We start from the raw sequence: 17,539 nt of genomic DNA, 5'->3' as shown, positions 1-17,539 counted from the left end.
ACCGACTAAATCTATACCGATTTGCTGAAATGGGGCAGATGGCGGCGCAATAAGCTGAAGAAGTCCTGCCGGTCTCGTTGGTGGCTTCTTCCATCGTTGACACTCGTGGCAAGATCGGGTGTAGTGGTGCACTGTCTTCGCAAGCTTGGGCCAGTAGTACTTTTCGCGTATCCTGGCAAGAGTCCTGCTGTAAGCAAGGTGTCCCGCCATCGGGTCATCGTGGCAGGCCTGAAAAATTTCTTTTTGAAAACTGGAAGGGACCACCAACAGCAAGCCGTGCTGTTGTCGCTGAAGTTCTCCTTGTAGAGCACACCTTGTCGGATGGATAAGGTTGGCAGTGTTCGTACAAAACCGCGGGGAACGGCGCTTCCTTGTCCCTCCAGGTGCTCAATGAGTGCTCGTAGCTCAGGGTCGTCTTGTTGGAGTGCTGCCATGTCGCTGACATCCAGAGCGCCGAGGAAACCCTCATCGTCGTCTTCTTTGGTGCAGGAAGGACCGGCCTCGACTGGGGCCCTCGACAGGCAGTCGGCGTCATTGTGCTTCCGGCCGGACTTGTACACCACGGTCATGTCGAACTCCTGCAGTCGTAGGCTCCACCGGGCGAGGCGTCCGGAGGGGTCCTTCAGATTCGCGAGCCAGCAGAGGAAGTGGTGGTCTGTGACCACGCGAAAAGGACTTACATACAAATATGGGCGAAACTTTGTTATTTCCCAGACGACAGCGAGGCGCTCCTTTTCAGTAGTTGAATAGTTCCTCTCCGCATTAGACGGCGTCCGACTTGCGTATGCGATGGCTCGCTCTGCGCCGTCCTGTGCTTGGACTAGTACCGCACCCAGTCCGGTGTTACTGGCGTCGGTGTGGATCTCGGTTTCAGCAAACTGGTCGAAGTGGCCAAGAATCGGGGTGTCTGGATTCTTCGTTTGATCTCGTCGAATGACCTCTGGTGCTCTTCTGTCCACTCGAACTTTACGGCGTCCTTCGTGAGGTGTGTCGGCGGTGCGAATAGTTTGGCGAAGTCTCGAGTAAAGCGCCTGTAGTAGGCACAGAGTCCGAGAAATCTTCTCACTGCCTTCTTGTCGGACGGCAGCGCAAATGCAGCTACGGCGCGAGTCTTCGCGGGGTCAGGTAGGACACCTTTGTTGCTCACGACGTGGCCGAGGAAATTTAGTTCCCCATAGGCGAACCGACACTTTGTTGGCTTGAGAGACAGGCCGGCGGTCTTGATGGCTTGAAGCACGGCTTGAAGCACGGCTCGAAGTCGTCTGAGGTGTTCATCAAAATCTCGCGAGAATACCACGAGATCGTCCAGGTAGACGAGGAAGCTCAGCCATTTCAGACCTGCCAGCACGGTGTCCATGACTCGCTGGAAGGTGGCTGGTGCTGTACAAAGTCCGAATGTCATCACCTTGAATTCGTACAGTCCGTCGGGAGTGACGAAGGCAGTTTTCTCTCGGTCACGTTCATCAACTTCAATCTGCCAGTAACCACTCTTCAGGTCCATCGACGAAAAATATCGGGAGTGGCGCAGTCGGTCCAACGTATCGTCGATGCGGGGGAGCGGATAGACGCCCTTCTTCGTCACAGCGTTCAGTCGACGATAGTCCACGCAGAATCGCAGGGTTCCGTCCTTCTTCTTTACAAGCACGACTGGGGACGCCAATGGACTTCTTGAGGGTTGAAGGATGTCGTCGTCGAGCATCTCCTGAACTTGATCTTGAATCACTTTCCTTTCCTCTAGGGAGACTCGATACGACGACTGGTGGACAGGGAGTGCGTCGTCGTCGGTAATACTGCGATGTTTCGCCATTGGTGTTTGGCGAACTTTCGATGTAGTGGCAAAAGGGTCAATGTATTCGGCGAGGAGATCAACCAGTTGCCGGTGCTTCGAAGCTGGGAGCTCGGGGTCGATGTCGAGCGGCGGCGGCGTCGTGCTCTTCTGCTGTGGCGACGAGATTTCCTCGGAGACTGCGGTGACCACGGCTGGCGCTTGAAGCTCCTCGACGTAGCCCATAGTGGTACCCTTCGTTAGGTGCTGCGGTTCCTCTCGAAAGTTTGTCACGAGAACAGTTGTTCGTCCTTCTTGAATATCCGTTACGCCTCGTGCGACCCAATTCCTTTTTCAAGGAGCAGTTGGACGCTGCCTTCCTGAAGAGCTTCACCGTGCATGGCTGCGTCGGTTATGACGGGGACGAAACACTCGACCTCGGTGGCAGATTCACAAGGTCGGCTATAACTCGGATCGCGGATGACGTAGTTTTGGCCTCCACCGGCGGCAGAACAGGCTTTCGCAGCGTCAACTGGTTTGCCCCGAGGTCGATGACGGCGCCATAGTCGCAGAGAAAGTCCATTCAGAGGATTACGTCCCTCGAACAGTCTTGAAGAACGACGAACTTGACAGGTTCACGTCTCACCATGTATCTCGACGCGAGCAGTACATCTCCCGACTGGTATAATGAGGTGTCCTCCGGCGGTTCCTATTTGTGGTCCATCCCACGGCGTGGTGACTTTTCGAAGGCGGCGGGAGAGCCTCCCACTTAAGACTGGGTAGTCTGCTCCGGTGTCCACGAGTGCCGATGCGTTGAGGCCGTCGATCACAACGTTCAGGTTGTTGGACACCGATGCAGAAGCGTCGTTGTGATGCGTGGCGTCGGGAGAGTGGGAGCGTTCCGTCGTTCTTGCAGGCTCTTTACGTCGGTTGTCTTCGGCAACTCCACCTCCAGGGGTTGCCGCGCTAGTTTCCCCGGCGAGGAGCGAGGGGTGACAGGCCTTGACGTCGGGGTCGGTGCATCGGCGAAGCTGGACGTCGCGGTGATGGCGACCGGAAGTCTCGGCGGGAGGCAGGCTCGGGGGACTGGGGTCGTCGCAGGTACTCGTCGATCTCCCGAGGGCGTTCACCATATCGGGGGCACTTGTCGTTTGGGTGGAACCCGCGCAGCCCGAGTCGTCGGTATGGGGATCGGCGGTACAGATGGTCGGCTTCCCCGCAGTGGTAGCAGAGCGGGCGTCGGTCGGCCGTTCGCCACACATCGGTCTTCCGGGGTGTACGGGGCTCCCGGCTGGCGTACTGGAGCTGGTCGTCGCGGCGTCGGTCGTGCCGCGGTGCATGAGACTGGCGTCGGGGCGGCGCGACATAGGCGCGAGGAGGAGGCGGTTGCCGTCGGGCCACTGCTGCGCAGGTCACGGTGGGCTCCTCGAGTGCAGCTACGTTGGCAGGAGCCTCCATTTGAATTGCCCGCTGAACCCCGTCGCGGACAACTTCGGCTATTGAGACCGAAGCCGGCTGGTGGGTAGCAGGCAGGAGCTTCTTAACTCCCTCCGGGACGACGTCCCGGATGATCTCGCGAATGCTTGGAATGCTGGAGCAAAGGTCGCAAGCGGACGGCGGAACCGCGCGAACGCCGGGTAGCCTGTGGTAGTGGCTGGCTCGGGCTTGCAGTGCACGCTCAATGTTCGTCGCCTCGGTTACAAATCCTTGTATCGTCGTCGGTTGTTTGCGTACGAGGCCACCGAAAATGTCGTCCTTCACGCCGCGCATCAGGATACGCAGCTTCTTTTCCTCGGTGGACTGTGGGTCGGCGCGGCTGCTCAGGCGGAGGACGTCTTCAACGAATCTGGTGACCGTTTCGTTGGGCCCTTCAGTGCGTACTTGAAGGAGGTCTTCCGCGCGCTGTTGTCGTGTCTGGTTCGTGAATGTCTCCTTCAGGCCAGCGATACAGGTGTCCCACGACGTAAGCGACGCCTCGTGGTTCTCGAACCACTGCCTCGCGGTACCCTCCAAGGAGAGGTAGAGGTTTTGGAGGCGCTGCTCAGTGGTACATCCAATATGACGTGCTACACGTTCGTAGTACAGAAGCCAGTCCTCTACATCTTCGTGGATCTCGCCATGGAAGGTCGTCGGGGTTCGCTGGGCAACAGGCAGGTAGACGACGACGGCGGCGGTCGGGGACTGCGATTGCTGGTCGTCCATCGTCGGCCTCGTTGGCTGCCTGGTCCTGGGTGGCAGAAGTCCATATTCCGGGTGTAGTCCTTGGGTTCGGCGACTGGTCCGAGTTTCAGGTTCCGCGTTGAGCGGTCTTCTCACAGGGCTAGGAATCGGGCTTGCACTGCGGGCCTTGGGAGGGGAACGCTGCACGGGCATACGGTACCCCGCACCTCCACCAAAATGTCACGTGTGGTGACCTAAAAAACAGGAAATAGACAGGAAAAAATAAAAGTTTAATGTGGCGAACTTGTGCCAAAAATAAAAGGGTACAAAGATAATAACAGAGCGTCGCCGGCGTCGAAGTCGGCGTAGCAGCACAGTCGAACGCTGGGGCGAAACTGACTTTGCTCGCCTTGTGGAATCTCATGTACCCCGTGGGTTTCTGGATAGTTCGGCGTAGAAGGCTCGGCGCGTAGAACATTCTAACCTCGAATCAGCAAGACGGTTCTTGAATTCACTAGAACATCAAATTACACTGTCAACAAAAATGTGTTGCCGCGGCCAGGAATCGAACCCTGGCCTTCTGCGTGGGATGCAAGCTCGATAACCGTTAGGCCACGTGCGCGCTGCCTACTTCGCCAGCTGCGCGCGCGGCAATATTAGCAGGCCACGATGAACATGCTCAAGACCGGCTATTTCACTGACTGCAACTCTGAAGCACAGGCCTCGAGAGAAGAGCTCCGATCTATTTCTGAGGCCGAAAAAACAGCATCAGAGACACTTTTGAAACTCGAGGACGAGGCCAAACAATTTGAACTACGCAAAGTACGACTCCAACAAAGACTTGAGACGGAAGCTCAGAAACGTGGGCTTCGCAAGGCGGAACTCATGAGGCGACTACGCCAACACGACGGAGTGGCCTCAGCCCACGAGAGAACCAACAGATTGCTCTTTCTCAGTGCACCGCCCTGCAACAGCAGCATTCCCTACAGCAGGAGCAACAGCATGCCCAGGGGCATTACCCACAGCAACAGCAGCCTTAGCAACAACAACAGACACAGCAACAGCATCCCCAACGACAGCAAGAGCATCTCCAGCAGCAGCTGCCGCCTCAGAAACAGCAGGAGTCCCAGCTCTTACCGCCGCCCGTACCTCCGAGTAGCTCTTCACCACAGTCACAATATATCACCATAGATCAACTGCATGCCCTGTTTGCTCAGCAGCAGCAGCAGCAACAAAAACAGCAGCAAGAACAGCTACAGCAACAGATACAGAAACTGCAGCAGCTCGTGTCTCTCGCACTTTCGGACCGTACGACAGCACTCTCCACGCAGGTACCACCGCGACTTCTACCACCGCATCAAGATGGCGTCCTCACTCAATAAGCCTGCTCTCAAGATCTTGCAGTGAAACTCTCGTGGCCTTGCGAAACGGAGAGGTGAGCTTCTCGAGCGTGTCTCCGACGCCCAATACTCTTCGACATACTCCTGCTGCAAGAGACGCATGCCGGCAGTGTGCAACTCCCAGGGTACGACGGACACCACAACCCCACTGTCGAGCACAAATTCCCAAAGAAACGGCACCCAAATCCCCCAACACCTGAGAGTGTTATTCGCGCGCAAGCCGGCGTCTACGTATGCCGCAACATGCCCCACGTCAAGCTGGACACGGCGGCATGGTGCACACCCACCCAAAAAGTCACCGCTGTGCGCATCGCCCTCGACGGGACTGAGTGAAGGCTTCTCGTCGTCTCGGCATACTGCCGCCCCTACACCGGCAAGACGACACCGTGCGACTTTTCCTGAATGAAGACCTTGCGCGACGCATACCCTACCGACTACACGGTACTCGGAGGAGACCTGAATACACACTACGAAGCATGGAGCTCCTGCTCAACCACACAGCGCGGGCACGACCTCAGTTCTGCCCTTGAGTCTACCGACCTGGCAATCGTGAACGACCTAAACCGGCCAACGCGTTACGGTACGAATACCCGACGAAGCGATAGCGTCCTTGACCTTACCCTTGCATCCCCCCTTACTGCCGGCCTTCTTACTTGGACAATCCTCGACGAAGTTGCCTGGGGCAGTGATCATTCCCCTATTGCCATAGATATCCCCATGTGCAAACGGAAGCGCACCACACGCTCCACTATAACAGTCATCTGGGACCGATTTCGGGAGACCATCGAGGACAGAATCACCCTATACGATACCTCCGCCATCTCCACTCTCCTGACGACAGCTGCGACCTTTGCAACGAAAACGCGAGAGGTGTGCGAGGGTATACCCACCCCGGATACGCATCTTCTCTCGCTATGGGAGCGACGTACTAAGGCGCTTACGAAATATCGAAGCACTAAACGCCAATGCTACCTCCACAGAGTCAATCGTCTTACACGCCAAGCTGACAAATATGCCAATACTCTAAGGCTAGAGCGGTGGACCGCACACTGCGAGTCTTTCGACAAGAGCACTCAGCTGAGTACAGTGTGGAGTACTTACAACGCAATGTACGGCAAGCGCACCCAGACCCACACCGTCCCTGTCATAGCACTGTTCTCGGACGAAAGAACCAAGGACATCCTCGATAAGCTCGGGGCAATCTTCTTCCCCCAGCCGAACAAAACCCCGCCAACCGGCGAATATTTTCCCAAGTACAACGACGTGGCTGACGTCCAATATCCTGGAAACCAACCCTTCACCGAATGGGAACTTGATGCGGCTATCTCCCAATGCCGCCTCCGAAGCGCGCCCGGCCCCGACGGAATCACCGCGGCGATGCTGCGTAATGCACCTCGAGGCGCCCGTGAAGCCATCCTCCGTTGGTTTAACTCAATCTGGCACACAGGGCTGCTCCCTGACGACTGGAAGACCTCTTGGGTAACACCGATCCCAAGCCAGGCAAGCCACCGAGAGACCCCAAAAACGTGCGGCCCATATCGCTCACATCTATCATGGGCGAACTCATGGAGCGTATGGTCCTCGCCCGCGTTCAGTGGCAGGCGGAACAGCTCAATATATTCCACCCCACCCAAACGGGTTTTCGTAAGAACCTCGGTACACACGACAGCCTGGCAATGATTTACAAAAAAGTCGTCGACCGCCACGTCACTAGCACACAGCTTCGGGTCCTTGTCACGGTGGATATTCGAAAAGCCTTTGACTCCGTTCCCCACGCATCGATCGTCTCTGCCATGTCCGAGCAAGGCCTGGACGGCAAACAGCTCCATTTTGTGCGTTCCTTCCTTAATGGCCGCCAGTACGTGGTTAAGTCAGGATGCGGCCCCGATGCAGTGGCTAGCAACACGAGGCTGAACCACGTCGGCGTACCCCAAGGAGCGGTACTTTCTCCGACGCTGTTTAACATCGTCATGGCCCCCCTTCTCTGGACCTTACACGGAATTCCGCACCTCCGCGCCTCGGCATACGCCGACGACATTACTACTTGGACTTGCGAAGGCAACTCCTCCACGTAACGAATTGCGCTCCAACAGGGCCTAGAAGCCATCAATAACCATCTGCACCACGTCGGGCTCGCACCATCACCAGAGAAGACCAAGTATACCGTCTTCGGCAAGGGACATGCGAACCTCGATCTCGGCCTTAAGTTCAATAATCAACCCGTGGGCAAAGCTCCCAGCATCAAGACCTTAGGTGTCCACTTTGGCTACGGCCCACACGTCACCACAGAATGGGTCAAGACAATCTCCGAAACCTGGAAACAAGGCCTACACCTAATCCGACGCATCTCGCATCGGCTCGGTGGCGCAGGCGAACGCACTGCCAAGCTCCTCGTCACTTCAGTCCTCGTATCGAAAGTCGTCTACGCGGCCTGTTTTTACCGCCTCAAGCGCACACATTGGGAAAAGCTCAATACCCTTTACAACGAGGCCCGCCGTACCATCCTCGGACTTCCTCGCATCACGCGCATCGCCGAAGTCCGGAAATGCCTTCACCTCATCGATCTCAAAGACACCCTAGAGAAGCAGATCAAGCTGCATGCCGCCCGCCTCCAGCATACACCTCAAGGCCGCGCGATAGCACGCTAGCTCGGAGTCGCTGTCTCCACCGACAACGACTTCCCCCCCGCCAAGCCACCCTGGGAACTGATCGATCTCACACAACACTCCAGTCCACTTCCTCTTAACATGAATAGCAAACGCCATGCGCCAAGACGAGAACATTACGTTCGACAACACCACGCTGAGCTCAACCTTCTTCTTCAGGATTCGTCCAACACTGTAGCTTATACCGACGCGGCTTGCCACAGCTCCGGCGCATCTGCAGTGGCTGCAGTTTTCTCCGCCCACACCCGACGTCCCTCGATTCTCCCTCCGTGTACACGAAGACCTACAACTCACCTTCCTCTCCGGAACTTGCCGAGGCGCGTGCTGTGCTCCTCGCACTCCGGACTCACGAAACCCATGCGCGTGAGGCGCCCGACCTCGCTCCCCGTGACGGCACTCTCACGATCTATACTGACTCCCAATACGTCATCCGTGCCCTTAAGAAGCAACACCTGACACACAGCCCCACAGTCTCGCGCATCTTCCAGACTGCCCTCGGCCTATACCGGAACTACGCCATCCGCACATGTATCCGCTGGATACCAGGGCACGCGGGCGTCGCCGGTAACGAGCGGGCCCACGGAGCCGTGATGGAGGAGATGAATAAGCCTCAACTTGCCCCTCCTCGCAGTCTCCCACCTCCCTCTCGCTGTCGCCGTCTCCTGACTCTACCGCAGATGAGACCGCCTACGATCCTGATGAAGAGATGCGCCTCCTCAAACTTCAATGGAGACGCCGCCTCGCTTCTTCCTGGACTCTGGAGCAGTTCCCGATTTCCGGCGGGGTCTTCCGGCGATCACAGATAGTGCTCCTACGTCGGATCCGTACCGGAGGGGCCCTCACTCCCTATCTGCTTCAATTGTTTGACACCAACCGCAAGCGAGAAGCTGATCCATATTATCCTACCCCGGACCCCAGCTGCCAGTGCTGCAAAGACCCGGAGTCCTTACCCAGGCTTCATCATTTAATTTGGGACTGCGCAGCAATGGCAGCACACCGCACCGCAGCCTGGTCCTTTCTGCGCGACGATGAACGCCCGACTTGCTATGATGACTGGATGCACCCCCCCGGTGATTGCGAGCGCCGGTCGCGAATCCTGACCTCGCTCCTCGACTTTGTGTGGCGAAGTGGGCTAGCAACTTCGATGTAACCCTCATCCCCCTTCCCCCTTTTCATCTAGGGACTTAGACGCCACGCCATAGCTGCGACCGCGTCGCACGGACTTTTGTTCCTGGTGTAATCCCTTGGTTCAATAAACGTCTTAACAACAACATTCGGCGGGGAAAGTTCGAGCGTGGTGTGCTCAGGGCGATTATGAGCACGCACTTTCTAGAACAACAAAAGCAGGGATAAACGACAGAAGTAATGTTCGCAGCAAGAATAAACAAGAACTTTCTGCAAGTCTGCGCGCGGCAATATATAATTGCAAGCGGCTCCTAGATACACGATGCGCGTTTTGTTTGTCCCGACTTTATTCATGGAGTGTAAGGTACAATTAGAAAATTTTGAGGACTTCTCCACATTTTAATTGCTACAAAGTATAGTGGTCCTGATAAAGAAAATAAGGCAATAAAAGAGATATCATTTTCGACGGAAGAGAAGTCTCGTTTAAAAGTTTTGATTAGGTTTAAAAATACCTTGACATAATAAAGATGGACATGAATGCATCAGGAACCGGTGGCCTTACAATGTCGTCCGTTGTGAGAACTAACAGAAGACAATCCTCTGAAATAATATTATATGTCCAGTGTGGAAGCGTGTCTGAGTTCGACAATCTGGGAAAGTATATCCACTTCTCTTTTTTTGTTTACTGAACGTCTTAGTAGTGCAAACTTTAGATAAAGCAGGATCCCAGCACCAGTCAGTTACTACCTTGGGGGTAGGGGTGCGGATGAAGGAAATCAACCAAAATATTAAAGGCAGTCACATTGTGTGTAGCTCTGCCGAGACAACAGCCAGTACTAGTCTCGGTGAAAAAATGGGGCACTCCTATAGTTCATCCACCGTTATATGACGAGAACGCCAGAACTCCGTCGATTTGTTAGAGTGCACTGCTACAACTAAACCTAATCAATTTTCCGTTCAATCATCCTCTCACTCCATCCCCAAATATTTTTCTGTGCGCTCATGTGGCGCACAATGGTGTTAATACAGCAATGCACGAGGTTTAACGCTTTGTTTCTTCCAATGAACGTTTTGCTGAAACTCGAACTGACACCAATGCTAAGTGGATATTCAGTGTTCGGTTATTGGAGCTTTTTTCCCGACTAATTACAAAACATTTTTTTGCCGTGAAAGGAATCCTCTCCACACTCAGCTGGTTACAAGCTGAGTTTCGGGTATGTACGCTGGTCAGATTTAGAGTGATTGCTCGACGTGCACCACTGCCTTTCTCTGACATTACGGAATTGTAAAACGGATGGGAATCCGGATGTTAATTTTGGCATCACCTTTATTTACGTTTTCCTTAAAAGCTTTTAAAATTAAAACAAAAAAGATAGGGACTGATCTTCTTTGACGAATAAAGCCGGCATTGTTTGACCACGCCGAATCATTTTTTTTTGCACCCCTTAGAGTAGGCTGTAGATTTGGCATGCGAATATACGAGTTGTTTCAAGCAGCACTGTACGGCTGTATATTTATATACAAAATTGTAACAGAAACTCTGGTATTACGTATTTAACTCCTCTTTCTTCCGGTTTTGATTCGACTATACGAGGCTTTGAGAGAAATATCTGGTTTCTTAGATTAAAATTAAACAACACCCAGTCTAGCTTTCTTTTACATACTAATATACCTTAAGGTGTTTTGATCAGATGGCAAGCTTTCAAATCTTACCGTTAACCGATTCAAAAATATAAATACATTTTTGCGGATTTCAAAATTTAGTTTGCGTCCAACGGGATTTGCAAATCGATAGATCTTAATGTCCCGTGCTACCAAAATCTGGACTCGCTTTTATATTGTAAATTTGGAAATCTCATGTATGTTCCCGCATAAAATAACTGCGCGTTTTCAAACGTAGGCATTTGGTACAAACAGAAGGCTTTAAAACCTCTGCATCTTGTGCCAACCTCAATGTTTGCAATATTGTCATCTTATATATTTGGGCAGAAACTAAGCGTTCGAGAATGCGTAGGTTATTTTTGGGCGTGACCTAGACAGAGGTTTTTTTTCTTCAATTGCCCAGTGAAAAAAAAAAAAGAGTGGTGTTCATGGGTGAAAATATTAATGCATAATAGATATTGCCTTAGCACCCGCATGAGATACGTGAAGAGCCATAATTTGAGCAGACACGTGTGATTATTGTTTCAGAGCGTAATGTATTTGTTTTTTTTTATTAAAATGCTATAATTTACCTACCCTTCCTTCTTGTTTTCAGTTTGCCGTTTAGTCCGAAGGACAGAGCAATAGGTACGTTAATCCAGTCATATTTGCTTTTAATAAAACGATGGCTGTGCTTTTGATAGCCCACCCGCCCGGAGAGTGAGAGGTCCAGAGTTGAATTTCTGATTCCGCCGTTCAATTTGACTTTTGGCGGTTTTTTGAAACTTTTGATTCATTCAATCAAGTGCGATTAATTCATCTGCACATTTTGAATAATATTTATATATATAAATCTAGTTCATTTACGCGCTAAATGCAGTACCATGTTGAGTTTTAAATATTATTTAATGAGCAAAACTATTATCCTGCACTTTCTTAGATTGGATACCACAGCATCCCGACGACGCACCCTTGACCTCACCCGGCCTTTGCGCGAAGTTGATTTTCGCGATTCTGAAAACATCAAAATATCGGTCCTGATAGCACAATAATTGTTATAATGATATTTATTTTCAGGATGCACTTTTATCTGTGGTGTCTGCTCGTACCAGAAAGTAACCGTTCAATCGCTTCGAGGATTATCCCAAGGAACAGCTGCACTACTTATAGCCCATGAGCTTGGTCACCAGTAAGTTTCTTTTTGAATGCTTTATGTTTACCCTACATAAATAGCACACAACAACTTTATTATCGAAAATATAATTTCACAGGACCAGAAACACCCCATATAATTTTTTACTCAACACTCGCGGACTGCGTTAGGGTACCGTGCCATGCATATATATATATATATATATATATATATATATATATATATATATATATATATATATATATATATATATATATATATATAGTCTTGTGAATTTCAACAAATAAAGTAACCTTACCATAATATTGTGTGCTTAAAAACAGAGTCTGGGGGTTAAAATTCTGTTTGAAACATATTCAAAACATAAACAAGTACAGCCGAAGAGGTTGTTTCTTTTTTACGAAACACTTTTATCAGTAGGAAACAATGAATAAACGAATTTTATGTGAAGAGTGAACTATGCTTTGAATCATCTTCATTTTTTTCATGACCTTCATTGCATGAGATTAAACACCGTGCCTTCTTGACAAACCGTAAATAAAAACAAGTAACCCTACAGGTCAAACCCCATTCGGCGGATGCTTTTTCTAGTTATTAATGTTATCCACAATTTTGTGAATGTCCCTCTGCGTCTGAAACCAACAGGACCAGAAAACACCAGTAAGACTTAAAGTTTATTGTTGAAATCTTGCAACTAATGAGAACGCATATTTATTATGAATGCAGTTGAAGTGGTTTCAAGTGAAAATAATGAAAAAAAACAACGTTACTCGGATTAAACTGAATGTGGTACTGACATCTTCGTCTTCGGCATCTGTAGCAAACAAAAATATAATCGTACTTCTTTTTTAGAGGTAAACACATTCACCCTTTCATTCACGAACCTATACAGTATCTGTAAGTCGCAGTGACAAAAATGCTCGAGCTACTGAAGGTCATGCGATATTATTAAAAACAACGCAAAAGGACGGTACGAAATTAGAAGGGGTACACAGGACAGACGCAGGATAGATCTGGTGTGACTTCTGTTGTGTCATTTTGCTATATTTTAATAATGGTGTTCAACAACCATCTAGCAATCAACAAGCAACAACCAACTACCCAAGCAATTTGCCGTTTTACAGAATCAAGGCAGCGTAAAACACCTTCGCTAGGAGGGAGTTGGACACCAACGACTCGATTTTTTATGTGTTTTATGTCATCGGTTAGTATATACTGACTGCTAAAACAAAAATGATCTATTGCATATCGCAATTCTTAAATATTGCAAACGGAGTTCCGCGTACCTCCTCGTGGCGATCGTGACAGCATCCGTTCATTCCTCAAGTTAGTCGTTAAACAGTAACCATTAAAAAATCATCCCGCTAAAAAAAAAAATAAAAAAGTGAGGCGGTATATATTTTTTGTTTTGTTTCTGAGATAAAAAGTGTTTTCCTCCGGCATCATCTGCTTAAGAATTAACCCCTTAATGCCGTGCGTGTCCATACGGTCACGCTTATCAGGAAATACAATCTGTCTTCACTAATAATAATATATCAGCAGAAACTTTCAACTGTTTGTGTAGTTGAATAAACCATGATTCACTATAAGCTCACCAGGTGCCAGCACCTTCCCATCTTTTAGCGTCCTGTTGTGGGAGTAACCGAAAGCAGAGCTCGTCTTTCAAAGTTGGCGCAATGACACGCTCACGTGAGTAAGCTTTATTTTAAGTTCTCAACAAGCTTTCCGCGAAGGTTTTCCCGTAATTGACAGGACATGGCTTTATTTGACCTCTGGATAAAGTAGCGGGCTGATCGGGACCGTTTGTAGGCAGAACCAGTCGTTGTCATTTGCATGTTACCATACGGTCACGCTTGGCCTTCGACTACTGTTTTATTTTTTGTTTTGATAGGCTCCTCTTTTGGCCTTTGTTCAGGTTGACACTGCAAGAAATAAAAGAAATACTTGAAAACAACGAGGGAGACGTGTCTGACATCTACATTGAACCTCCTGAATATAAAATCTACTCAGATGAAGACTGCTGATGAAGATTCCGGTTGATCGCTTGACAACCTGAGTGGCAGGCAGCTGAGGACCTGTGCTGAGTCCGTGCTGGCAGATGGATGGCGAATTGGAGGCAATGACGCCGATGTAACAGAAGAGGACAATTACAACCAATGTGACCCATTAAGTGCGTCCTCTCCTTGTGCACAAGGAACTAATAAAAAAAGACGCACATTCATCGATGAACTGCTGGAGACCTGCAAGAAAACGATGTGATATTTCCTGACTCTGACTTCAATTACTACAGTGATTTGTCACTTGTTCAGTTGTTTGCGCTTTTTTATGATGACACAGACGTTAGATTTTTGGTCAAAGAATCGAGAAAGTACTACCCTATTTCTGAATCGACTTGACCCAAAATTAACTCCAGAGGACATAAGGTGCTTCCTTGGTGTGTTGATTCTGTCCGGATACAACAGCTTCCACGAAAAAAAAATTTACTGGGACACTGGCAGTGACATGCAGAATGAGATGGTCTACAATGCCATGCGTAGAAACGGGTTTATATAAATAACGTTGTTTGTATATTTTGCTGACAACGCAAACTTGAACAAGGACGACAAGGTGGCAAAGCTGCTGCCTTTGATGGATCTCCTGAAGAAGACGTGTATGAGCAATTCAGAACCGTGCTCCAGCTCAATTACGATGAAAATATGATTGCGTATCATAGGCCAACATGGATCCAAGCAGTTCCTCCGTGGAAAACCGATTCGCTTCGAATATAAATCGAGGTGCTTCAACAGAAAAAACGAATACCTCGTGAACTTCGAAGTGCATCAAGGGACCATACCGGCAGCTAACAAACACTTTGGGAAGGCAGCTACGTTAATGCTGCACATTATCAACGAACTACCAGAATAAATCTGTCACACTCCCTTCTCTTTCACTGTGAAAACGTACTCACTGGCATGAACCTTTTCAGTCATCTAAAAAAACAAGGTTGCGGAGGAACGGGTACGGTGCGTCAAGACCGTGTTCCAAAGGATCGACCAATCGGTCGGGCAGAAGTCATGAAGCGCAAGCCGCGCGGAACTCAGGAACATATGCTAAGAGACGATATGATTCTCGTAGTGCGCTGGGTGGACAGTTGTATTGCTACGGTTGCGTTCACAGTTGATGGAGTGGAGACAGTGTCTTCCGGGAACCGGTATTCCTGCACTGAGAGGAATCGCGTCAAGGTGTACCCTCTGAACTTTCTTGCTCAGTACAACAAATTAATAAGGAGAGGGGGATAGGGCTTGTACTGACTTAATGGACTCTAGCATTGGGGATTATCGAATTCGGATTCGCGGCAAAATATGGAGGTGGCCGATATCCACTCGGCTTTGTAATGTAGCCATTAACAACGGGTGGGCGCTAATTCAGGGCAATGGATCCACCTTCTCGCAGCTTGACTACCGAAGTGTAGTTGCAGAGGCGTATCTTATGCGCTCACAGAACAAACCGAAATGAGCGGGCAAACCATTAGCATCAAAAACATGCGGCCGATTCCTCGTTGACATACGCTTCGACCAAGTTGCACACTCCGTTTGCCTGGTTCCCGGGAACAAGCCACGAAGGTGTGCAGGGGAGAACTGTGTCAGTGTTGTGCGCACGCAGTGCTCGAATTGTGATGTCGGCATGTGTGTTCCGTGCTTTGAAGAATATCTTACCCACTGACCACAGCATCATCAATAACAGAAATGTTCCTTGTGTGCAATAAACGTGCGTGCAATAAAAATATGCAGTCTTTGTTTAATCTTGCGCAGTTCAAACGCCTAGTATTACCCTATGGTCACGTTCAATATCTACTATACTATATAGAGGTTAAGTATATTCTTGCTGTATACCAAGTCTTTAGAGGGTGCTGATTTCTAATATCAACAATTATACTTAGAAATTGAAAAAAAACTGATTCAGTACTCAGTGGTTCAAAATAAAGATATTAATCGAATCCCGGTGAATAAAACGGAACAAGAAAAAATATGGGCTTTTTTTTTTTTTTTTTTTTTTTTTTGGGGGGGGGGGGGGGTTTGGCGATCTTCATGTTTTATCACAAACACAATTTATGCAAAGTACAGGTCTCCATTTAGGAGCTTAAAAACACAACCCAAGTGCAGTACCCGCAGGCGACGCCTGAGCGCACCGTACTCTTAAAGTCACCGTTTAAAAAAAACAGCCTAACCCTACTGAACACAAAGAAGGAAAAAGCTGTCCAAACTTCTCTTTAAATATTCATAAAAAAGTTAAAATACTTGGAGGCTCTATTTGTACAGATATATATATATATATATATATATATATATATATATATATATATATATATATATATATATATATATATATATATATATATATATATATATATATATATATATATATATAAAAGCGTTTCCAGAGAGTGTTTACAAACCATACTTTTTAGCCTTACAATGTACTCCGGGGACCGATACGAGTCATCCCTGCAGTTGAGCGCTGCGAAAGTCTAGACTCCGCACATGCTCATCGCAGCGCCACTCTCAAAGGTCATGTGTCACTCACATGTAATTTAATTGGCTTCGAGGCCTGATAGCATTCTTTAAATTTATCAAAAGTTAAGACAGAGCAAAACGGCTGATTGGTCTCCGGGAGCTCGATGTTCGACACTGTATCGATCTTGTTCCAGCTCGACACAATTTCCAGTCTCTCATATGGTTCTCGAATCGGGTGCCGGTTCGGTTTGAGATCCTGGTAAAAAAAGTACCGTACTTATCGTTTTAGTTTGTGCTGTTCATGCTTTTGCTCCTGTCTTTGTCACTAAAACATGCAGATTGGGAATGGAACACGAAGGAGATCGTGCAAGTTACTTTACGCCAGGAAATGCTGGTCTTTACTGCGGCCCGAGTGCAGGATTTGTGATGACACCTGTATTGAATATGCCAGGACGCTCTGTATTTTCTTACTGCGTTTATGACCAGATGAAAGGCTGCCTAATGTAAGATATTTTTATATATTTCTCGCAACTACAATTCCCCAAGATAGTGGATACTCGTTGATCTTCCAGTTATTATATTACCTTTCTTAAAGTGAATGCTGCTGTGTTTTGTACAGAATATGAGAATAAAAAAAAATAAAAGGGAAAAACGCGTGCGAAGTTGAAGGTTTGTGATTATCTTTATCTTAATAGCAGGTTAGGCTAGTCTGTCTGCAGTAGTATTTGTGATCGATTGATTTGTAAGCATAAGTAAATTTGAAAGTGTTGAGAGTGCGTTGTGTACGTCATGGTATTTAAAATCAACCAGAAAACAAACACAGATGCAAAAACACCCCAAAGCTGACGTATGGTTTGTTGGTGTATCATTGCATTGGCTCCCTGGCCATCGACATTATAACAAAACTCGAACCCTTCTATGCAGTTTTCTGTTTTTTTTCACCACGTTAAATTTGTCTGAAAAGCTGTCTAGTTTTAGTGTTGTCTTAAGCCATCAAGTAAGTGGCTATCTACGGTGACAACTAGGAAAAGAAAAAAATAGGTTAGCGTCTAACTACTTAACTCTAAGCTCTTAACATTTTGTGAAATATCCACCTTTATTTCTTCTTGTAAGCGCAGAGGACGTCCACGATTGAC

The 17,539-nt window shown here is 48.8% G+C and overlaps 1 protein-coding gene across 1 annotated transcript in view; it reads left to right on the top strand.

Moving 5' to 3' along the window:
• The window catches only part of LOC115328617 (snake venom metalloproteinase ACLF-like), a 48,974-nt gene extending 32,064 nt beyond the window's left edge, over positions 1 to 16,910 (top strand). The window contains exons 9-10 of the mRNA XM_029989927.2: positions 11,835 to 11,946; positions 16,742 to 16,910. Of these exons, the coding sequence (XP_029845787.2) occupies positions 11,835 to 11,946; positions 16,742 to 16,910 (281 nt within the window). The remainder of the gene's footprint in view (positions 1 to 11,834; positions 11,947 to 16,741) is intronic.
• Positions 16,911 to 17,539: the final 629 nt, after the last annotated feature.

Source organism: Ixodes scapularis, unplaced genomic scaffold, assembly GCF_016920785.2.
Source record: "Ixodes scapularis isolate PalLabHiFi unplaced genomic scaffold, ASM1692078v2 PGA_scaffold0__279_contigs__length_252992795, whole genome shotgun sequence".
Classification (NCBI taxonomy): Eukaryota; Metazoa; Arthropoda; class Arachnida; order Ixodida; family Ixodidae; genus Ixodes; species Ixodes scapularis.
This window is presented reverse-complemented; position numbering and strand designations above follow the sequence as displayed.